Genomic DNA, 23,750 nt, shown 5'->3' with positions numbered 1-23,750 from the left:
ATGAAATTTAATATACACATGCATACAGGAGAGGGAGCAAACCCCATAGGTGTTAAGGTTTGTGGTGTATGAGATGGCTGCGTTGTCTATGTGGTTGTGAAGGAGTGATCCCTTGATGGTGTTGGACATGGCGAGGATCTTGGTGATAAGAGATGTGAAGAGGATTGACGAGGAGGAAGAAGAGCATGCAGGAGGGGACACCCAACAGATATGTACCCGTAAAATCCTCCAGCTCCCTGTTGGTAACACATCGGCTGGGGAGATGAACAGACATTACACAGTAATGAAAAACGCCATGAATAATCCCCGATCAATGTTCATGGGTCGATAGTAGAGAAATAAAGCAGATAAGGGTGGTGACGGTTGTCAAGGAACGAAGATGGAGGTTGATGTTGATGGGAGTGAGGAGCCTGTCAGCGGGACCGAGGGGGTAAGGATCTCTCTGTCTTGCTCAAGTCACATGTTGGTGCAATACTTTGGTGGCCTTATACAAAGAAAAACAAAAGCATGTGATGCAGATCCAATGGCTGGAAGAACGCATGAGATTCCATTTGCTCCAGCATCCTTGTTATTTTCATCATATTCTACAAATGCATGCTGATGCCCATAGAACAATTTGTATTTTAGATTTTTAAACTTATTTATGGATTTTATTTAGGTAAGTGGCGAGCGATTGATGAATTTAGAGGAGAAGGAGATTTCAACACTCATTATGGCCAAGTGTGGTGGAATTCCCAAGGTTATAACCATTCTTGGTGAAAAGTCAAACTCCCAATCCGTCACTGTATCAGTTGAAGTATACTATAAATGATGACTTTATGGTCAAGTTGGAGACCAACCAAGAGTTCTATAGTTTAAATGGCCTATTTCTTTGGATGCGGTGGTACTTTGATGCTTGCCCAGATTTACAAAAACCGTGCATCTTCTATTTGCCAGTGCTCCCTCTAGACCACTATAATATTAGGCGGAGGCGTTTGTTGAGGCGGTGGATTCCTGAAGGTTACTGCAGGGACACATCCAGAAGATTAGATGTGTCCCTGCAGTAACCTTCAGGAATCCACCGCCTCAACAAACGCCTCCGCCTAATATTAGATGGTAGCTGGGTAGATGGTAGATGCAGTTTAAGGGTCTCGAGGGTCTTGGCTTGGGTAGATGGGAGATGTCGTCCAAATTAGCTAATAAACCTTGATTATCCGAGTTTGTTGCAGGGTACTGCAGTTTCAGAATCTCAAAAAGGGTAATCTTGAGTTGCCCATATTAACGCAACAGGACATAGACGCCCTTAAAAAAAAAAGAATATTTGTGATATCGAAGCATCATACATCGTCTTTGTGTCAAGCTGGTTGAAGATGGTGTTCTCCTTGTTGGTAGCTGCCAGCAGAGTGTATATCTCCCATTTCTGATTAAAGCAATTCGTTTTGCTTGTCTACCAAACAAAAACTCAGTGTGTGCGCTTACGGCATTTATTTCATTTAATCATATATATTGTAATATATGTGCCTTGTATATCTTTTTCTGACAGCCGACGACATTATTACTCAATAATAGCCTCAGCTTATATAGAACTAGCTGAATGCCCGCGCGTTGCTGCGAAATAATAAAACAACACAATGTAGACATGTTTGAATAGTAGTTAATTTCCCATAGGGACATGATTTTGAGTTGACAACATAATTTAAAATAGGAGTATCTAATCCTAGTGCAATTGTATAACATAATCTTCAAAATTTAAATTATCCCACAGTCATGCCATGAATTTGGCTATTATAAAGCCGGTTCATCTAGTTGGAGTGCGCTGATTGCCCTGTTGGAGCCACAAATATGAAGACAATCAGATCAGGTTAATAGGAACCACAAATATGAAGACAATCAGATCAGGTTAATAGGGATGCTGCAAAGTTCAAACGAAACAATCACCACAAGCATGCTCGTGACTAAGGATGTCGACACGAGGACCGCATAAGTCGAATCTGACCATGGCCTCTTCCTCTGCAACTTGTGCCACCACAAGGTCTTCCATTGAGCGACCGGGCACTTAACTAATGGGGATCAGGAGGTTACGACTGTTAACTGTTATTGGAATCGCGAACAGAGCTGGCCGCTGGAGAGCGTCGACCACCAACAACTCCAGCTGCTGTTCCACATATGTGTTGCACATCGGCGCCCATCCAGTGCAGCCGACCGACATTATTACTCAATAATAGCCTCAGCTTATATAGAATATCAGCCAATAAAGAACAGGTAAATTTTAGGCAACATTTTTATCTAACAATAGTGTGGAGGGAACAGCCTTTTCTATCATGCCAACGCTATCTACCGGCAAATGCTCTTAACCTATGCAATACACAACGACCTTAGGCGGCTTGGTGAAGCAATAACAGCCTGATACGGGGTCAAACTTATTGAAAACATACCAGAAAACAAGGAATTATAGCAGTTGAAACTTTTCTTCCAGGAAGAGGTAAAATCTCAAACATCAACTACACATACAAGAACATCCTGTTATCGGGCTAACCACTTCTTTTACATCCATGGTACCCTAAGACCATCCCAACTTTTCCTAACAGAATTCAATGAAGCCAACAAGCTTCAAACAGCACATGAAGCAAAAGTCTGTTACATGATAGACTGGTGACGGACGGGCGCAACAAACTAGGTTGCGCTCCATGTCTCGTCCAAGCAGTGGCAGCACAGAGAGGAGCCACATCATGGACAGCAGCAGCCAACACTGCTGCGATGTTACAACCTGCTGAACCCTGCCAGCCAGCACTGAGGGGAAGAGCCAAGACGTTGATGGAGAAGGCTCCATTCATCTTTTTCCCCCCTTTGATCTTTGAGCTATCAAACGAACCGCCTGCTTTCCCAGCTCCAAGTTCTCGGAGCTACCATTATCTAACTGAACACCGAGCATGCCACTGACGACATTCGATACCACCCCTTGATGCCTGCCAAAACCGCCACTCAGCAAAGAACAATAATATTTACAAAGCGCGCCAGACAAATAATAAGTTACAACACTGGTTTTGCCACCCAGCAAAAACACACTACGATTACAAAGCTTGGTGGACAATACTACTCCACGATGCAAGTTCCATTACTGAGTAGATAAAAGGCATGGCAAGATTGTAAGCGGACCTGAACTATTGGTCATACCACACAGGCCAAATCCATTTCAGATAGCAAGGGATTCAGTTGATATGCAAAAAGAATAACTTCAACAGTAATTACTTAAAAAGGACAGGATATTTAACCTGGACAATAAACAGAACAGATAAAAGAATTAGGTAAGAGGGAGCTCACCATTTGCCATCAGAAGCTAGTTGGATCTCAATTCTTTTCCCAATTGCATCCTTGCCCAACTTGCGCAGTATCCAGGTCGCATCCATCGCTTCATCGCCTGTGCCCTGCGCATGCCTCTTGGATGGGGTCTTACCTTCCGAACCATCCATCTTGTCTATTGAAGGCCTTTTCCTCTTTGATCTCTGGCCTTTAGCAACATTTAACTCCTCTTGCTGAGAAGCCCAGGTGGCTAGCTCCTCTGGTTGAGAAACCTGGGCACTTGGCTGCTCGAAATGAGGACGCTTAAATTTGAGTTTGAGCAACGAGGGCTTTAAGCTGTCAGGAGAAGCAGTGCCATGGTTCTCCGTCAGCTGATTTGAAATAGATTGTTTGTGTCCAAATGATCTGCTTCTTGTACCGCCTTCACTTGCATTTTCCATCGCAGAAACTACAGAAGTGCTCCTTTTTCCAGTTACATGCTTCTTTGAAGTGCCCAATTCTCCCAAAAGGCTATTCCTTTGCTGTACTGCAGTCTCTCTAACTAACTTCATTACACTTTTTTCTTTTTTCTCACTCTTCGAGCTTTTGGACTGGCTTGTTACATCAATTTTCCCTCCTGAAATAGCAAAAGGAGACTAGCTACTTCAACCTTGGAGGCTTAACACAGGATCAATGGAGGAAATCTTAAGTGAACTAAGAGAAACCTCTCGTCGGTAACAATCAAGCAATGGCATAAATATTTAATGCTCCCTCTGATCCATAATAAGTGTCAGGGTTTTAGTTCAAACAAGTGTCGGGGTTTTAGTTCAAATTTGAACTAAAACTCCAACTCTTATTATGGATCGGAGGGAGTACTACATACACGGGAATTAATATTCAATTATTCCCTCCATTCTAAAATACAGGGCATTTATGCAGTCTCCAACATGCAAATTTGACCATTGTGTTTTGTAAGAATATATGATACTTCCTCCGGCCCTAAATACTTGTCGCAGGTTCAATGAATCTAGACACATTTTAGCCTACATTTTGTCCGAATCTGCGACAAGTATTTAGGGCTGGAGGGAGTAGTTAAAATTGCAGAATCATGTACATACATGACATATCTAACTTAGGTCAAAATGACCAAACAGCTAATAATTTGCTCATAATATAACCCACCATAAAGCCTTTCGGGAGCCACAATTGAGAATAAGCGACTAAATATTACCGAATCAGGCATATGGTCTACACATCAAGTCAAAGGGCATCAGCAAGTATGGAAATGCCATAAAACTGCTATAATTTCATGTGTTGCATCTTAAATTACTAGTTACTACCATGTATACCAGATACGTTACAGCAGGCAAACTAAATATGTAAATGGCAAAGCAACAAAAAATGAGGTACATACCAGGAATTGAACCAAGCTCTCGCTCTTTGTGAGAGTTGGGCATTTCAGACATAGGAGAGCCACTTTTACTTTTGTGACGGGTTCCAAGATGAATAACCAACTTGGTACCTTTTCCTGCGTCACTCTTGGTAGTAGTTTCCTCGCCTATATCTTTGAAATGCAAATTCGGGGCCTTACTGCCTCTAATTTTGACTTTTGGTATCATTTCCGAATTGTTTGCTGCAGCTTTTGCAAATGAGGATTTCAAATCCTTCTCTGAACTTCGAGTATCATCATTCTTGAAAGAATCCCTCTCCTGATTACCCTCCACAGTATGATCTCCCAAGAGACTGCTCAATGATTTGGCTTCATGCCTCTTCTCCAAAAAAACCTCATCTGGGTCGACTGACTTATTACCGTGATTGCGTTTTTTCTTCGAATGCTTTTTGTTTGACCCTGAGATCTTGGGAACATTCTTCTCTTGCTCAGATTGATCTAATGGAGGCTTACTGCTGTTACTTTTGAAAGAGAACTTCAGCGTGTTTCTACCATCATTTTTCAATACAACTGCTCTGAGTCTTTCATCATCCGAGTTTGGACATGATGGTGACACATCTTCTAAAGAAGGCAGTGCAGCAGCAGCCCTTAAACTAACCATAAGATCACGATCAACAATGTTCCTCTTCTTCCAAAGCTCGCGAATTGCATCGTCTGCATCCCTGATCTGAAGATACCAACAAGGGTTTAAGATAACATAGACATAGCAACGAGAAACCATGACAGAAGTGCATATTACCTGGCAGCATTCACCACGGCACGATGCGCATGTATACTGTAGATTTTGGTCAGCTTGGAACTGCTGGTACTTTTCCTCACTGCATAAATAGACCACCGAAGAGAAAATATAAACTTGAGAGAACTGAAGTATAAAGGCACGAAACAGTAGAAACAGAGTAGGCAAGAAATATGAATGTGATTACTGAAACAGAATGAAGATTAGATGCTTGTACAGACCTAATGCCATCACATTCAATATGTACCCACTTTTCACAAACATCGCAGCAAACCATAGGTATAACTTCAGAATCTCTATAAACCTGAAAAGGATTGAACCCACACAGCAGAGAAAGTATATTAGCAGAAGTTAACATGGAAAAAGCTTTGCAACACATTATAGTGTATGTTGTCGGAGATTGTTTCACACATTCTTAAGCTTAAATGAAATCTCAACTAGGAGACTTTCAACTATGGACAAATAACATCCACACCTCTAGACCTCATGCATAACATGGGTGCCACTATAGAAGAGAAACAGTGGACAGAAACAAGATATTTTCTAACATTCGGGAATCAGACACAGCATGATAAATCCCAATGTAGAAGGCCAGAAGTTACACCTAGAAAAGGTAATAGCAAAGGGGCTACCTTCAAGCAAACTGGACAGTAGTTTCCTTTCACAAACAACCGCCCGCAAGCATCACAGCATGTGTACCCCAGAAACCACCTACGCACCCAAATTCATGACATTATAGAAAAGCACAACACATCAGGTGGTGAAGACATGCTTAAAAGATCTACGGTAAAGTAAATTTGATTAATATCATTCTTTTAGATTAGTACCTTGTGCTATGGCCACTCCCAGGTACACCAGATCCACAGCTGTGACACCTTGTATGTTTTGGACACAAGTATGGTCCTTGGGGAACATTCTGCAGTGTTACATAATTCACTGTGAGATAACAAACCACAGGTTCAAATTTGGAAAACAGAACCAAAAATGATCACACCGTGTGTACCTTGTGTGAGGGTTGCTGACAGTAACAGTGATAAGCACTATCACACCTTTTACAGAACATTAACTTATTGGGATCACCAGGCCGCCGACACTCCTATATATGACAACATTCATTTTACACAGAATCAGGAAAAGAAAATGGCTTTATTTCTTCTTTGTTAAAAAAGAAAGCTGGTAGTAGATACAGTATGACAAATGTTCTACATGGTGCCAAGATACTAATTTAGAAAAGTCCCATGAGATAGGTAAAACATCCGTAGAAACAATCAAGGTGAAGAGAACTTCAAAATAAACATGATAAAAAACATATATATTGCTAGTGTGGGAGTATATGATCACTAAAATAATAACTAATACATATGCAGTACAGAAATACTAGAACCCTGGAATACTGGAATATGTCTGCTAGAATTCGCATAAAGTGCACTCCACTCAAAAAGGAGTTCAGCTTCATTTGTCTACCTACAAGTTTAACTGAAGTTTAACAGTGCTAACGAATTCTTACAATACTTGTGATGTCACATCAAAAGAACTCTAAATAGTTCAGAAATGCACATACATGAGACAACATAATAATAATGCTAACAGATAGATAACAGACCTCACAGCTGCGGCAAGAAGGGCAGATCCATGAGCTCCAGTGGAAGAGATCTAGATAGAACAGAAACTGTCAAAGGATATAGAAGACAATAGATGTATAAAAGACAACCAGAGGAGAATTTTTAAATCACCTCTATGATCACCCCAGCTTTTCAAACACTTCTGATGATACTTCTTGTGGCAGAGTTTGCACGGAAGCATTTTGGAAGCTTTGGAGCTACCTTCATTTTCTCCTGACAAGCATAAGCGGCACATAACCTTGACAGCAGCATTCCCTTGATCTTCTTGGTCCGAGTCATCTTCATGTCCTTCGGCATCCTGGAGAAAGAGCAAGAACTTTCTTGTGTTAGTAGGTAAGAATATATGCCTCAGTGTCGCTACTTGAACATGAAACAATAAGCCAAAATGAAACATCTGCTGAAAAAATACAATAATGGCAAGTGCAGCTTTTACCCATGTCACATACAGGTGCGGTGATTGTGGGACTAAACAAATTTTAGCACTTAATTACAAGAAAACTTTCATTTCATGGGCATTATGAATCCATGATTTGGCACATTAATGAAGAGTAATAACGAGCTTAGAACTGTAGCACAGCTAAGCGTTAGGTCTGCGCTAGGAATAACTCCGACCAGGAATATTCATGGTATTCTAGATCTGCAAGAATTCATGCTATTACAAATATCAAAAAATATAGAAACCCATTGTTATTGTCGAGGTATAAAATAATATACTCTCCCTCCATTCCTTAAAACGTGCGTATGTTTGTGTGTATGTTTCTTCTGTTTATTCCAAAAAAAACAAAACAGAACACAGAATCAAATCTGATCAATTGTTTCCGACAACACCCCTATCCTCAAACGGTGTATACCCTGCTTCCAATAATACCCATCTCCTAAACCGATGCATACCCCCTCTGATTACGGCAATTAAATTTCCTCTAGTTACCTCATATGCCACGATTGGCTCCCCTTTGATCTCTCCCGTGCTCTCCTATATATCTCCTCATCTACCCTTTTCTCTTTCCCACGATTGGCACGCAGGGTAAATCGCTTACTGGGCGGAATGAGTAGTTGTGCGGGGACAGGATAGAGGGAGCAGGATGGTGTGCGGCAGGGTTGCAAGCAGGCAAATTAAATGTGGCATGGGTAGCGAGAAGATTTCGGTAGTGCTGTGATGAGGAGGAACTGCTTAAAAATCAATTTTCTAGGGGCAAAAAGGTCCAAGCTGCAGCAAATTTGCTACATGTGGGCGCTGCCTTGGTCTTTCAAAGAAAATGTGTGCCTTGTTTTAAGGAACAGGGGGAGTAACTGGAGAAGGTATTTAGTGATGAACTCCACTATTCAAGTATCCCTCCATTCCAATGAATAAGGCGCCCTCGTTTTGCGTTCTTTTCTTTGACTAAGAATTACTCAAATTATAAAAAGATTGTTTATATAAAATAAGCATCATTAGAAAGTGTTCTTCAATACGAATCCAACGGTACTAATTACATACAATATAATCAAGATTTGGTTGCTCAATTTTTTTGGTCAAAGTTCGTCTTGGAATGCGCATGCGCCTTATTCATCGAAACGGAGGTAGTATAAAGCTATTTCTCATAATGGTGAACTACAACAGCCGGTCTTATTTACTGTCTGAATTCTGCATCTCTTCTAATTGCCAAAATCAGATGAAGTAATGTACGGTTAATTAAATTTGGAAGTAAATAAAAGACACCACAACTGACCCAGTTAACACGAAATACACAAGGAAAACCTATAGATTAACTTGTACATCTTACTGGAGCAGTTACTGTATTATTACTGCAAAGGTAAGTTCAATATACGACAAGGTCCGCATGACTAACGTAAATGAGAAGGCATGTGAGACACGTGCGTGTTTCCTTTTGGGAGTGTAGAGGATAACACGGGCTTTTTCTAAAGCTTGCTCCCACCACGGTGCACGTGTCGCCGTGTCGGTATCATGTACAGACATATTCCGATGCGACTATATTATTCCTAGAACCAGGGCTCCCTCAACAACCGTCTACGCTACCTCTCATGCACATGCAGAAAGCTTAGAGCGGCGCAAAACATGCACAAGCACAAAACACAAATTAACTTGCAAAATCAAAAGCGCACAGTGATAAAACGACAAAACACAAACTAACTTCACGCCATCATTTTTTATTTAGGGAGCTCACAGGCTTACATACAGATCAGAAGCTCCACGGGCGCAAAAACTGGCACCAGTTATCACAGCACTTAACGAATACCAAAACCTACCAGCTTGACCGTTAACCCATCACCCAAAAAAATCGTGTACTCCAGCCAAACTCATCAGCCCGGACACCCCTATCCTCAAACGGTGCATACCCTGCTTCCAATAATACCCATCTCCTAAACCGATGCATACCCCTCTGATTACGGAGATTAAATTACCTCTAGTTACCTCGTATGCCACGATTGGCTCCCCTTTGATCTCTCCCGTGCTCTCCTATATATCTCCTCATCTACCCTTTTCTCTTTCCCACGATTGGCACGCAGGGTAAATCGCTTACTGGGCGGAATGAGTAGTTGTGCGGGGACAGGACAGAGAGAGCAGGATGGCGTGCGGCTGGGCTACAAGCAGACTAATTAATTGTGGCACGGGTAGTGAGAAGATTACGGTAGTGCTGTGATGAGGAGGAACTGCTTAAAAATCAATTTTCTAGGGGCAAAAGGGTCCAAGCTGCAGAAAATTTGCTACATGTGGGTGCTGCCTTGGTCTTTCAAAGAAAATGTGTGTGTGTGGGGGGGGTGGGGGGGGGTGGTATTTAGTTATGAACTCCACCATTCATGTATAAAACTATTCCTCATAACGATGAACTGACAAACAACACTCAGTCTTATTTACTGGTTGAATTCTGCATCTCTTCAATTGCCAAAACCAGGCAAAGTAATGTCTCGTTAAATAAATTTGGAAGTAAACAAGAGGCACCACAATTGTATACCCAGTTAACACGTGATACGCAAGGAAAACCTATAGATTAACGTTTACATCTTACTGGAGCAGTTACTGTATTATTACTGCAAAGGTAAGTTCAATATACGACAAGGTCCGCATGACTAACGTAAATGAGAAGGCCTGTGAGACACGTGAGTGTTTCCCTTTTGGGAGTGTAGAGGATAACACGGGCTTTTTCTAAAGCTTGCTCCCACCACGGTGCATGTGTCGCCGCGTCGGTATCATGTACAGACATATTCCGATGCGGCTATATTATTCCTAGAACCAGGGCTTCCCTCAACAACCGTCTACGCTACCTCTCATGCACATGTAGAAAGCTTAGAGCGGCGCAAAACATGCACAAGCACAAAACACAAATTAACTTGCAAAATCAAAAGCACAGTGATAAAACGACAAAACACAAACTAACTTCACGCCATCATTTTTTATTTAGGGAGCTCACAGGCTTACATACAGATCAGAAGCTCCACGGGCGCAAAAACTGGCACCAGTTATCACAGCACTTAACGAATACCAAAACCGACCAGCTTGACCGTTAACCCATCACCCAAAAAAATCGTGTACTCCAGCCAAACTCATCAGCCCGGACACCCCTATCCTCAAACGGTGCATACCCTGCTTCCAATAATACCCATCTCCTAAACCGATGCATACCCCTCTGATTACGGAGATTAAATTACCTCTAGTTACCTTGCCACGATTGGCTCCCCTTTGATCTCTCCCGTGCTCTCCTATATATCTCCTCGTCTACCCTTTTCTCTTTCCCACGATTGGCACGCAGGTAAATCGCTTACTCGGGCGGAATGAGTAGTTGTGCGGGGACAGGACAGAGGGAGCAGGATAGCGTGCGGCTGGGCTACAAGCAGACTAATTAATTGTGGCACGGGTAGCGACAAGTTACGGTAGTGCTGTGATGAGGAACTGCTTAAAAATTCAATTTTCTAAGGGCAAAAGGGTCCAAGCTGCAGCAAATTTGCTACATGCAAAGAAAAATGTATAAAACTGGAGAAGGTATTTAGTTATGAACTCCACCATTCATGTATAAAACTATTCCTCATAACGATGAACTGACAAACAACACTCAGTCTTATTTACTGGTTGAATTCTGCATCTCTTCAATTGCCAAAACCAGGCGAAGTAATGTCTCGTTAAATAAATTTGGAAGTAAACAAAAGGCACCACAATTGTATACCCAGTTAACACATGATACGCAAGGAAAACCTATAGATTAACATTTACATCTTACTGGAGCAGTTACTGTATTACTACTGCAAAGGTAAGTTCAGTATACAACAAGGTCCGCATGACTAACGTAACTGAGAAGCCCTGTGAGACACGTGAGTGTTTCCCTTTTGGGAGTGTAGAGGATAACACGGTTTTTTTCTAAAGCTTGCTCCCACTACGGTGCACGTGTCGCGGTGTCGGTATCATGTACAGACATATTCCGATGCGGCTATATTATTCCTAGAACCATGGCTCTCTCAACAACCGTCTACGCTACCTCTCATGCACATGCAGAAAGCTTAGAGCGGCGCAAAACATGCGCAAGCACAAAACACTTGCAAAACCAAAGGCGCGCAGTGATAAAACGACAAAACACAAACTAACTTCACACCATCATTTTTTTTTTATTTAGGGAGCTTGCAGGCTTACCTACAGATCAGAAGCCCCATGGGCGCAAAAACTAGCACCAGTTATCAGAGCAATTAACGAATACGAAAACCTACCAGCTTGACCGTTAACCCATCACTCAAAAAAATCCTGTAGCGTGACAAAACCTCAGAGCACAGCCCTATACTCCAGCCAAACTCATCAGCCCGGACACGTGTGTGTTTCCCTTTTGGGAGTGAAGAGGATAACACGGGCTTTATCTAAAGCTTGCTCCCACTACGGCGCACGTGTCGCGGTGTCGGTATCATGTACAGACATATTCCGATGCGGCTATATCATTCCTAGAACCAGGACTCCCTCTCATGCACGTGCAGAAAGTTTAGAGCGTCTCAAAACATGCACAAGCACAAAACACAAACTAACTTCAAAAATCAAAGGCGGCGCAGTGATAAAACGGCAATATGTGAACCTCACACCATCATTTTGCATTTAGGGAGCTCACGGGCTTATCAACAGATCAGAAGCTCCATGGGCACAAAAACTACAACCAGGTATCACAGCACTTACCAAATACCAAAACCTAGCAGCTTGACCGTTAACCCATCACCCAAAAAATTCCTGTGCCATGACAAAACCTCGCAGCGTGATCGTATTACACAGCCCAATACTCCAGCCAAACTCATCAACTCGAACACAAGCAACTGATCACTATTGCTTCAAACCCTAAGCTGGCTCTAAAATCACAAGCGCTCCCATATAGTACATACTTAACGCTGCTATCCTGCCTATAAACCTGGAAATAAAACAACGCAAACTACGCTGGAATTTGCACTAGCCAGACCACCATGACTTGCTGGAATTCGCACTAACCAGACAGCCAAATACAGTCAGAGACACAGAGCCCGAAATGCACCTAGACGAGCACAGGCTACAGATCACCACCACGAGCACCGGAGCCCAAACCCTAGCACCACCTCCCTTCCCACGCAAGCAAGGGAGCAAGCAATCAACCGCCGGGAAACCCAACAGGAAATAACAGGTAAGACAACAGAGATGGGTCCTGACCGGAGATCCGTAGGCGCCCTCGAGCCTCCTGGCGAAGTCCTCGGCGGCGGCGGCCTGGCGCTGCATGGCGGCGCGGTGCGCCTCGTCCTCGCCGTCCTCGCGCAGGTCGAGCGGCGGCACCTCCACCTGCACGGTGCCCGCCTCGGCGCCATCGGCCGGCCTCAGCAGCCACGGATCCGCGAGGAAGCCCTGCAGCGCGGCCGCCGCGTCCGCCCATGCCCCCGCCGCCGCCGCCTTCTGCTTCGCCCGCGCGGCGCCGAACCCGAACCCTAGGTCGCAGTCGCACACCCGCCGGCTGCGCAGAGGACGAGAGAGGGAGGCCCAGCCGCCCGTCAGCGCGAGAGAGGTAGAGATGGGGCACGAGAGAGACAGACGAGGAGTGTAACGGGAAACATACCAAGTGATGGGGCACGCGACGTGAAACGCCATGGGAGGCGAGGCGAGGCGGGGCGGGGCGAGAGCGAGCACGGCCACCACCGCACCGCGCCAGGGAGAGAACCAGATGGGTTTGTTGGTGGGCTTGGGTCCCTGCTTTCAAACCAATTTGGAGCTGGGTTGGTGGGATTCGCCTCGATTTCTCAAAATTTTGGGGTGGGATTAAGTTTTTGGACTTTGGGGTGAGGGGCGACGGCAGGGAGAGGGGAGCACGGCGGAGATGGCGACGTTTTGCGGCGAGGACCCTGCGGGATCAGGCTTTTGTACCCAGGGGCTTCGTCTATCTGGGCCTCACGTGGGCCTGACGTGCTAGGCCTAACCATCCGAGCACATGAGGCCCGTTATCTCCAGGTCCAAGCGTGTGTGTGTGCGGAACCTTTCTCCACATTCTCCCTGTTGCTGTGCGAAGAAACAAGCCATGCTCTCCCGCCGCCTCGCGCCCGTCGGCGGCGGCTGCGCGAGGCTGCTGTCCTCGTCCGCCCCGGCGGCGTCTGGCGGAGGGTCGATCTCGGCGGGGGGCGGGGACACGCTGGGGAAGCGACTGCTGAAGCTCATCTACCCGAAGCGGAGCGCGGTGGTGGTGCTGCGCCGCTGGGCGGAGGAGGGCCGCACGGTGCAGAAGTACCAGCTCAACCGCGTCGTCCGCGAGCTCCGCAAGTACCGACGATTCAAGCACGCCCTCGAGGTATTCTGACCGCCATTGTGCCGCCTAATGGTACCGTATCGCCATGCCCACCACCTGTTCGCCGTATTGCCTCTCGACCTGCTGACGCCCAGACCTCCACCCCGCAGATCTGCGAGTGGATGAGAACACAGCCGGACATGAAGCTCCTCCCGGGGGACCACGCGGTGCACCTGGACCTGGTCGCGAAGCTCCGGGGCCTGGCGAGCGCGGAGAAGTTCTTCGAGGACATGCCGGAGCGGGCCAAGGGTCCCTCCACCTGCACCGCCCTCCTACACACCTACACGCAGCACGGCGCCCGCGACAAGGCCGAGGCGATGCTGCGGGAGATGGGCCGCGCGGGGCACCTCGTGTGCGCGCTGCCCTTCAACCACATGATGTCGCTCTACATGTCCGCCGGCGACCTCGACAAGGTCCCCGAGACAATCAAACAACTCAGGCGGTACGCGGTCCCGGACCTGGTGACCTACAACATCTGGCTCACCTACTGCTCCCGGAAGAGCAGCGTGAAGGGCGCGGAGAGGGTGTACGGCCTCATGCAGGACGACGGAGTGGTTCCTGACTGGATGACGTTTAGCCTGATGGCCAGCATCTACGTCAACGCCGGGATGCGTGTCGAGGGGCGGGACGCGCTCGTGGAGATGGAGAGGAGGGCGTCCAGGAAGGAGCGGGCAGCGTACTCGTCGCTGCTCACCTTGTACGCCAGCCTGGAGGATAGGGGCAACTTGGACAGGGTGTGGGGCAAGATGAGGGAGACCTTCAGGAAGTTCAGCGACGCCGAGTACAAGTGCATGCTTACTTCGCTCACGCGGTTCGGCGATATCGCAGCAGCGGAGGGTGTTTACGCTGAATGGGAGTCGCAGTCGGGAACGAAGGATTCGAGGATCCCCAACACGATCCTTTCGTTTTACATCAAGAATGGCGAGATGGAGAAGGCCGAGAGTTTTCTCCAGTGCATTGTGGGAAAAGGAGTCAAGCCCAGCTATAGCACCTGGGAGCTGTTTGTTTGGGGTTATCTTGGAAACAATGAGAGGGTGGGTAAAGTTCTTGACTGCGTGAAGAAAGCCCTGTCAACCTTGGAGAAGTGGGAGCCAAACCCTGAACTTGTTGCGGCTATCTTTTCGCATGTTGAGAAGGAAGGTGACATTGAAGCTGCGGAGGAGCTCCTCGTTGTGCTTCGAGGAGCGGGGTACGTCACGACCGAGATATATAACTCCGTCCTGCGCACTTACGCTAAAGCTGAGATGATGCCTCTGATCATAGATGAACGAATGGGTGAGGATAAGGTCTCGATGGATGAGCAAACTGTAAGACTGTTGAAACTGACAAGCAAATACCCAATTGGTGAAGTCTCAACAGTAATGTCTTGAGATGTACTAATAAACTGTGTTTGACTGGGAAGTTTCGGAAAAAAATTGTGTTTGTTTATATGTTTGTAATGCCTTGAGATGTAATAAACTGTGTTTGATTGTGAAGTTCAAAAAAAGGTGTTTGATTGGATGATCCAGGATGAAATGTTTGTTTATATGCTGTGACAAGTCATAGCTCCTGTGAACTAACGAATCCGAATTAGAATGAGTGAATATTCTCCTTCCGTTCTAGCAGTACTTTGGTCCTTGCAAAATACTATGAATCAGGTGTATTTTTACGTAAGTTGTATACATCTGTGCATAGTGGGAATCTTGTTTTAACTGTGCAAGCACTACCTTGAGATTAAGTGTAAACGACTAATTTGTGTTCATTTACGTGCTTAAACTCTGAATTCCGTAAATGGACAGAAAATCTTGTGTAGATCAGAATAGATTCATAGCAAACAAGCATTGGCGCCAAAGCATCAAGGTGTGAAATTGTAAAATGATGCTCCAAGCTGCGTGAAAGGCACAAGCTTCCATACTTCCAGAAAATTCAACAGGAAACTGTTGATACTCCAGGTCGGACAGATTTAATCAGAGAATGGACGAAGTGCTACTTGCAAGGCTCGGACAGATCTTGTACAAAATGAGATAATACTCCTGATAGATTTTAGAGTTGGACGGGTCAAGTTGACACAGCAGGGCAAGTTGACCAAACGACACACCTGAACTACAATAATAAGCTATAAACTAAAATACAAAAAACCACGATAACATCCTAAAGCACGGTGGCGCAGCGCAAGAAGAATCTCTATATGCATCAGGGAACTGGAACTTCACAAAGCACTTCTCGTTTCCCAGTAGGCAGGAAGACATCCCAGGCCGCGGTACCAGAAAACGATGCATACTGCACATCTCTCATTTTGCCCACAACTTGGACATAGAAACAACAAATACCCAGTTCTTTGGGAGATTATGTGTTTAATTGGGAAGTTTCAGAAAAAAGTCTGTTTGACTGGATGTTCCAAGGATGTTATGTTTGTTGAAATGTGGTCGCAAGTCATAGCTCTTGTGGATTTACAGAATTTGATGAAGGCACGCAATACTGAGCTTGCATTCGTGGAATTGAGCACAGTTGATGTATCATCCTTCAGTTGTAGGAGTACTTTGGTCCTTGAACTTTTTAACAATCGAACACAGTGAAATATGAATCTGGTGTATTTTGTATAGTTGGAATCCTTATAAGGACAGAAAATCTTGTGCACGTAGTCACAAGCGTTGACCGGTGTTTGGATGTTTATAGATGCAAATCTGAAATGAACTATCGAAACTGCAAAATTCTGTTAAAGAGGAAGTGTGTTTTCCCAACTCGATCGAAGTGACTAAGTCATAGAGTATTCTGTTAAAGCTGAGATGATGCCTCTGATCATAGATGAACGAATGGATGAGGATAAGGTCTCGATGGATGAGCAAACTATAAGACTGTTGAAACTGACAAGCAAATACCCTATTGGTGAAGTTTCAACAATAATTGCCTTGAGATGTAATAAACTGTGTTTGATTGTGAAGTTCAAAAAATAGGTGTTTGATTGGAATGCTGCAGGATGAAATGTTCGTTTATATGCCGTGACAAGTCATAGCTCCTGTGAATTTACGAATCTGAATTAGAATGAGTGCAGAGGTAAATTTGACATGGTAATACCAAACCCAGAGCAATCAAAATATTCTCCTTCCGTTCTAGCAGTACTTTGGTCCTTGCAAAATACTATGAATCAGGTGTATTTTTACGTAAGTTGTATACATCTGTGCATAGTGGGAATCTTGTTTTAACTGTGCAAGCACTACCTTGAGATGATTAAGTGTAAACGACTAATTTGTGTTCATTTACGTGCTTAGACTCCGAATTCTGTAAATGGACAGAAAATCTTGTGTAGATCAGAATAGATTCATAGCAAACAAGCATTGGCACAAAGCATCAAGGTGTGAAGTTGTAAAATGATGATCCAAGCTGCGTGAAAGGCACAAGCTTCATACTTCCAGAAAAGTCACCATGAAATTGTTGATACTTGATTCAATCAGAGAATGGACGAAGTGCTACTTGCAGGGCTGGGAGAGATCTTGTACAAAATGAGATAATACTCCTGATAGATTTTAGAGGTCAACTTGACACAGCAGGGCAAGTTGACCAAACGACACAGCTGAACTACAATAATAAGCTATAAACTAAAGTACTAAACCAACGATAACATCCTAAAGCGCAGTGGCGCGGCTCAAGAAGAATCTCTATATGCATTAGGAACTGGAACTTCACAAAGCACTTCTCGTTTCCCAGTAGGCAGGAAGACATCCCAGGCAGCGGTACCAGAAAACGATGCATACTGCACATCTCTCATTTTGCCCACAACTTGGACATAGAAACAACAAATGCCCTGATGATAAGCCAAAATAGGTTGTCCTCTTTCTTATGCCCCTTCCCAGTTCCCCTGCAGGTCATTAAAGCACAACATGAAAACGAAGTTAGACTGATGTTATGCTTTGACGGAGTATGTCTAGGAGTAATCAAACAAAGACAAGTGGTAACTACACTATGAGTTATGAAACATTTGGCATGGTTAATCCCATTCCTGGGCAAGTAAATAAGTTTTGATCTTGGGAGACCTAGTTATGTACATACACCAGTTGCTTTCTTTTATGTAGTAAGATTTTTGGTTGTGTTCTTCCTTTCTTTGCACTTGCATGTAAACCATATCTCTTTCCTCCAATAGATATTACATGCTACAGCATTGATTCAACTTCTGCCCCCAGAAAATCACATTACAATGAACAAATCCAAGATTTGAACAAGACTAGAAAAGTAAATGGAAAGGTTGAAATGACTGTTTTCGATAAAAAAATATTTAAATTAGAATGGAAGGTTTGTTTGCTTGATAGACTACGACTTCGAGTTCAGAATTGGTACTAAAGTAAGCACCACAAAAACTTCTTTCTGGTCAAAACTGCACTGAGAAAATATTTCACAGCACTAGATTTTTGGCATGCAATATTTCTTAGAACCATGTTTTTCGTATGTAACATCGCAAAACTCAACTCTATACTATGTACTATTTTCACAATTCTACAGCAAACCTGCCACAGAACTACACTTTCAAGACAAAATGTAGTACTGTGAGCTGAATGCTCAAAAATGTAGAGTCAGTTTGGTTCCTTTGCCCGTGGCCCTTGTTTGATTGTTCTGCCAGGGAGTCACGCATGCAGATACTACTGGCCTACTGCATCTGGTGGTGAGAGTAGTTCTTTTCTCAGGAAGGGAAAGAAACGATGTTGTAGAGCCAATTCCGCTCCCCTAACTTGGCAAAGATATTTCTTGGCCGAACTGCCTCTCTGACCTCTCTCCTGGCAAAGCACGCTTATTATGTGCTACAAAATGCAAATCCTTGACAGACAATCCACTCATTTTTGTGTGGTGATTCTAACAAATCTTTGTATTGTGTTGCAACAGATCTATAAGAAGGTTTCTAGACCAGCGTACCCCATCTTAGCACATAGCCCCCTTGAGCACAGAAGTATATAAATACACAAGTGATCGTAATAAAGGAAAGCTCTAAACTGTTAATATCACAAATAAGGGTTTAAAGCAGTGGCCTATGCCGATATAAGAAACGAAATTGTGGTCCTAGACTCAGCAATAACTTCAATCATGTTTGAGTTGAATGGTTAACAGATGATCTTATTGAAGCAATGTATAACCTACCTATACCCAATCCAATTACCAATAGAATATCTACTAGCAGGTTATTTGGTGGTCCCTTGTGGCTAAATTTACAGCTGGATCATGTATAGCTGTTCTATAGCTCCACCTTTGCCTAAATTTGCACTAAGATGTTGCAGTTGCAGAGCGATCCCACATGAGTTTTAGACTGGACTGGGTAACTGGCTCAAATGATACCTCCAAAGGGTCTAAATCATGTAAGGATGTTTATAATATATCTTTAACAGGTACACGAGAACATGATGATCTTTTATTTTTGACTTACCTAATATTGTTATCGCATTTTCTGATATATGAACAAACTTATAGACAGTAATCATGCAACGTAAGTTGAGGATGTAAAGTACATGCCTGCTGATCGTTGTCGTGGTGTTTATCCCATGTTCATGCTTGGCCTTGCTTGCCTCCAGTTCTTCGCTTGTGACGCCAGATGTTGATTTCTTCAATATACTTTCAGCTTTCTCTAATGTGACATCCTGGTCTTCCGTTAGCAACAACCCCTATAAAGAAGCAGAATAATGTGAATTGGCCATATCAAAAAATAAGAAAATAAGTTACAACCAAAAGGGGTCCAACAAAAAGTAAAACATAATGGTACCGTTCGATGCCATAGCACAAATGATAAACCCAGTTCTTTGGGAGATTATAAGTTCCATAAAGGCTATGACACACTTGTAAAATAATACTACAGACTACGCGATTCTACACAATTTGACCAATTCTTGCAGAAACCTGAATTAACTTCTCGACTGACCTTTGAATCCAATGCTGGTTGAGAAGCAAGATCTTCTGACATAGCTTGTCCGTTTGGGTCAGCATCAAGCAGAGCTTGCTCAACCACATCCTGACAGTCAATAGACACTGCTAAAGTTTCTGCACTTGTTTCTGAGGTATAAGCATCCATTTGATTTGCAGATGTTGGAGATACAAATTCGCCATCTGTAATCTGAACATCCCCAGTCATGATACTTGCAGTTTCAGCCAATATCCCATGCTCCTCTATTAGGACCCGGCTTGTTTGAAGAACTCCGTTATTTTCTAGGCAAAGATTAGCTTCATCAACAGCACTATTAGTTATGTCATCACAGTCATCAGGTAATGCCACATGCTCATGTAGAAGCCCACCATTTATTTGAGAAACATCACTAGGATCTGAGAAATGAGTAACTTCACCAGTGATGGTTGTACCCTCATGAGAATCCTCGAGAGTGTTGAGATCAATTTCACGATGCAAATCAGAAACATGGGCAAGTGAAGGGGCTTGAATTTCAGAACTACTAATCTCTGATTTCAAATACAAGGCTTCATCTTGTTTCTCAAGGTCCTCCTCCAAGCACGCTGCATCTCCAACGTTCCCATTTTGGACTACACTATTCAGAATACCAGGCTCCAGGAGAATATCTGAACCAAGTAGTTGCTGGGTGCTAATGAAATTCTTCTGCATTGGAAATGCTTCCTCCTTGTCAGACATGTCTAATATCTCTATGTTGTCTTGGCCCAATTCATCCGCCGTAGACAATTCTGAAAAATCAGGGCAATCCTCAAAACTCAGGGTCTTGGCATTCAAGCCACCAGGGCCAAGAACTCTGTTCTCTTGGATGATATCTCTCACAATTTCACGGACTATATAATATGATCCTCCGACTTCCTTGTGTGTAAGATTGACTGAAGGAAATTTCCCATTGTTTGAAACCCGATACCTGAATGGGACAGTACCAATGCAAACTGGATTAATACAGCGAAAAATAAATACTACCGGCAAAAGGTACATATAATGAAATAGGGAAAACTGAATAATCTCAGTGTAAAACAACACTTCACAGGAAAAACACACTTCCCCATTGTCGGGTTCCAGTGGAATAGACCAAAATGCAAAAAATAGGAACACTGCATAAATCATACAGCGCAGATCATGCGGCAAACACAACATAGAGGCTACATCATGTTTCTAAGAAACAGAACACTAGAAAAAGTAGACTTGTAGTACAGAATTTCTATAAAGGATCGCAAAAAGATACAACTACCAATGATAGCAAAATGTTTGCGCTAAATCGTAGTGGCAAACAGAAATAGAACAAATCTGGTTTCTAGGTGAAGATATCTAGTTGACAATGATGTACAATTCTTGTTATAAGATTTATTTACAGACGCGGCATGCTTGCCCTATAACTGCAAATGACATACCGTCTAACTTGGATTTAGCACCAACAATCAGAACGAGAGCATGCTAAATATACACGGTACGGACCTACACACAAGAAATTCACAACGATAACTAGTTACGAACAAATGACAGCAAGAAAGGAAATAGAACAAATCTGGTTTCTAGGTGAAGATAACTAGTTGGCAATGAGTACAATTCTGGTTATAAGATTTACAGACGCTGCATGCTTGCCCTATAACTGCAAATGGCATACTATCAACTTGGTTTTAGCACCAACAATCAGAACGAGCATGCTAAATATACACGGTACAGAGCTACACACAAGAAATTCACAACGATAAGCAACTGAAGCAAGCGGCAGGGAAAGGCATGGGGGGCAGTACGTGTCAACGAAGGACTGGACCATCTCCCTCCGCTCCTCCTTGGTCTTCCTCACCCGCGGCTTCTTCTCCTGCGCCTGCGCCTGCGTCTGCGCGCAGCACCGCACGGCGCCGAGGCCCTGGAATCTACCACCTGACGGGGCAGAGGAGGAGGACGGGTACGGCACCCCGCCGCCGGTGCATCTCCCCAAGACGGACGCCTGCGCGCCGACGACCCAGGTCACGCTCCCGGTGGCCTGCATCTTCGTCGCAGGCCGGAATGGCGCGGTGTCGGGGGTTTCTACCTGGAGAGCGGTGGGGGCGGAATTGGCTGATAAGCCCTAGCGCGGCGTGGGGTGGGGAGGAGGCGCCGGCGCCGGCGGAGACGGAGGGGAATGGAAATGAGGGCGCGTGACCCGACAAGATTGGGGTTTTAGGAGGGGACGGGACGGTCGCGGTCCTCAAATCCTCTGTCCTAGGTTTTCCTTCCTACTCATTCCGTCATTCGTGAATTTCCTCAGTTTTTTTTCTTTCGTTTTGCGAATTTTTTCTCAGTTATCCATGCACGGTAAAGTGGTATCGTACGCTGATAATTCACGGATCTCGAATGGTATCACTGTATTTCTTCTGTCAGATATTGTTATTTGACATATATATATAGACTTATTCTAATTTTATAGACATATTGTGATGAGGTCTAAGACCCCGTTTGTGGCCCGATCTTGCGAATTGACCCGGAAACGAAAGGGGAAAAGAGGAAGAACACGAAGAACACGACGAACGCGATGAACACGATGAACACGGGGACACACGCACGCACACCAACCCGATACAACGATGCTTACCCTCGTGGCTCGATGGACCACGCCGAATAGAATCACCCACGGAAGAGACCGCGGTAGAATTCCGAGGTGAGAGAGACGGTGTTGGAGACGGAATCGGTGAGGGAGAGAGAGTGCACACACACTAGAATCTCACTCACAAACTCAATCAACAACAAGGGTGGCCTTGATTACAGAGGGATGATACCCTAGGGAGACATAGCTCAAATCCTATTCTAAGCCAAATCTTGTCTCACCCTAGCAAAGTGCAGGTACGGGAGCACATATAGGCTCACTTACAGGCAGGGGTAAAGTAGGGATTACAGCTGAATGATTTCGGAGCGTCCAGATGTGAAGGGATGGTTCAGATTCGAGGGAAAAGTGCACGAGCGGTACCTCGGGCGGAGGTACCGGTCGTGGTACCGGAAATACACCAATATATGGTCGAGGCATCCAGTATGGTTGGGCGCATGAGCGGTACCACAGCCGGAGGTACCGCTCTTGCCTTCTTTTCCCGCGGGCGGCCAGAATGGGGCGGCCAGCACTGCCCGGTAGTACCGGCCATGCATGGCCGGTAGTACCGGCCTTGCTCCAACCCGCGCCTGGCCACCTCCATGGAGTGGTACCGGCCATGGGGGAGGGTGGAGGCTCCGGCCTAAGCTCCCTGGAGGCTCCGCCCCCCCCCCCCCCCTTTCCCTCTTCTCTTCTTTGCTCTTCCTTCTTCTTCTTTCTTCTTCTCTCTTCTTTCTTCTTTCTTCTTCTTCTCCCTTGTACAATGGGGTGTCCTCCTCCTCCTCCTCATGTCCTTGATGAGGCTTGCACCTAATGACACATACACTTGCATGAGGTAGTACACCATTCAAGTGGGTACCGAGATCGAGGGTAGAGAGGATAGGGTTCACCTTGACGTGTATCGCGTCGGTTCGGGCTGTCGGTCCACTTGGGGGATTCCGTGGCCATGGTGTAGCGTCGTCGTTTAGGCGGGGCTGCACTTGACGGTCTTGAGGTGGAGGTGTCCGAAAGCCACCCCGCATCATCTCCCCCCCCCCCTTGGGGAAGAGTCGTCCTCGACTCTTGTTCCTCCTCAACGATGATGTAGGCCATGACGGTTCTCCCATGTAGTAATGGATGGACAAAGTCGCGGTCGAAGAAGAACTTGGGGAAAAACAACTTGCGAATGGAAAGCTTATGGATGCCAATTTGGTGATCGGCGAACAAGAGGCTCTCAATCAAATACGAAGCATCAAGTCGTTTCTCCAAGAGGCATTGGGCAAAAATGGGAACCAAAAGAGTGTCGATGTATCCAAAATTTGGTGGGGCAAAAGTTTGTGCATGTAAAAGTTTGGTTTGTAAAGTGTCAAAAATGTGATGTGTAGCATTGTCCCACACAAATGGAACAATCAAAAGGCAAGTATCGGCGGCAAAATTTTGGGCAAAATTGTTATATGCAATGGCAAA

At 44.7% G+C, this 23,750-nt stretch overlaps 3 protein-coding genes across 3 annotated transcripts; 1 reads left to right on the top strand and 2 right to left on the bottom strand.

The window, feature by feature from the left end:
- Positions 1 to 2,428: 2,428 nt before the first annotated feature.
- LOC127319623 (uncharacterized) lies at positions 2,429 to 12,968 on the bottom strand. The gene is made up of 11 exons (XM_051349596.2): positions 12,711 to 12,968; positions 7,178 to 7,364; positions 7,048 to 7,097; positions 6,448 to 6,540; positions 6,272 to 6,360; positions 6,077 to 6,155; positions 5,666 to 5,748; positions 5,448 to 5,526; positions 4,673 to 5,375; positions 3,301 to 3,895; positions 2,429 to 2,945 (listed from the first exon to the last, which is right to left on the bottom strand). Exons 1-11 carry the CDS (start codon positions 12,774 to 12,776, stop codon positions 2,810 to 2,812), a joined length of 2,160 nt encoding a protein of 719 aa, XP_051205556.2. The 5' UTR covers positions 12,777 to 12,968; the 3' UTR covers positions 2,429 to 2,809.
- Positions 12,969 to 13,553: 585 nt separating this feature from the next.
- Positions 13,554 to 15,598, top strand: LOC127319624 (pentatricopeptide repeat-containing protein At4g02820, mitochondrial). The gene is made up of 2 exons (XM_051349598.2): positions 13,554 to 13,830; positions 13,938 to 15,598. The coding sequence occupies exons 1-2, from the start codon at positions 13,564 to 13,566 to the stop codon at positions 15,195 to 15,197; spliced, it is 1,527 nt and encodes a 508-aa protein (XP_051205558.1). The 5' UTR covers positions 13,554 to 13,563; the 3' UTR covers positions 15,198 to 15,598.
- Positions 15,599 to 17,192: 1,594 nt separating this feature from the next.
- On the bottom strand, positions 17,193 to 21,936 carry LOC127319625 (uncharacterized). Its single transcript, XM_051349599.2, has 4 exons — positions 21,496 to 21,936; positions 19,703 to 20,648; positions 19,300 to 19,448; positions 17,193 to 17,662 (listed from the first exon to the last, which is right to left on the bottom strand). The coding sequence occupies exons 1-4, from the start codon at positions 21,732 to 21,734 to the stop codon at positions 17,569 to 17,571; spliced, it is 1,428 nt and encodes a 475-aa protein (XP_051205559.1). The 5' UTR covers positions 21,735 to 21,936; the 3' UTR covers positions 17,193 to 17,568.
- Between the last annotated feature and the right edge of the window lie 1,814 nt (positions 21,937 to 23,750).

This window comes from Lolium perenne, chromosome 5 (assembly GCF_019359855.2).
Source record: "Lolium perenne isolate Kyuss_39 chromosome 5, Kyuss_2.0, whole genome shotgun sequence".
Lineage (NCBI taxonomy): Eukaryota > Viridiplantae > Streptophyta > Magnoliopsida > Poales > Poaceae > Lolium > Lolium perenne.
The sequence above is the reverse complement of the archived record's forward strand: the minus strand, read 5'-3'. Positions and strand labels throughout refer to the sequence as shown.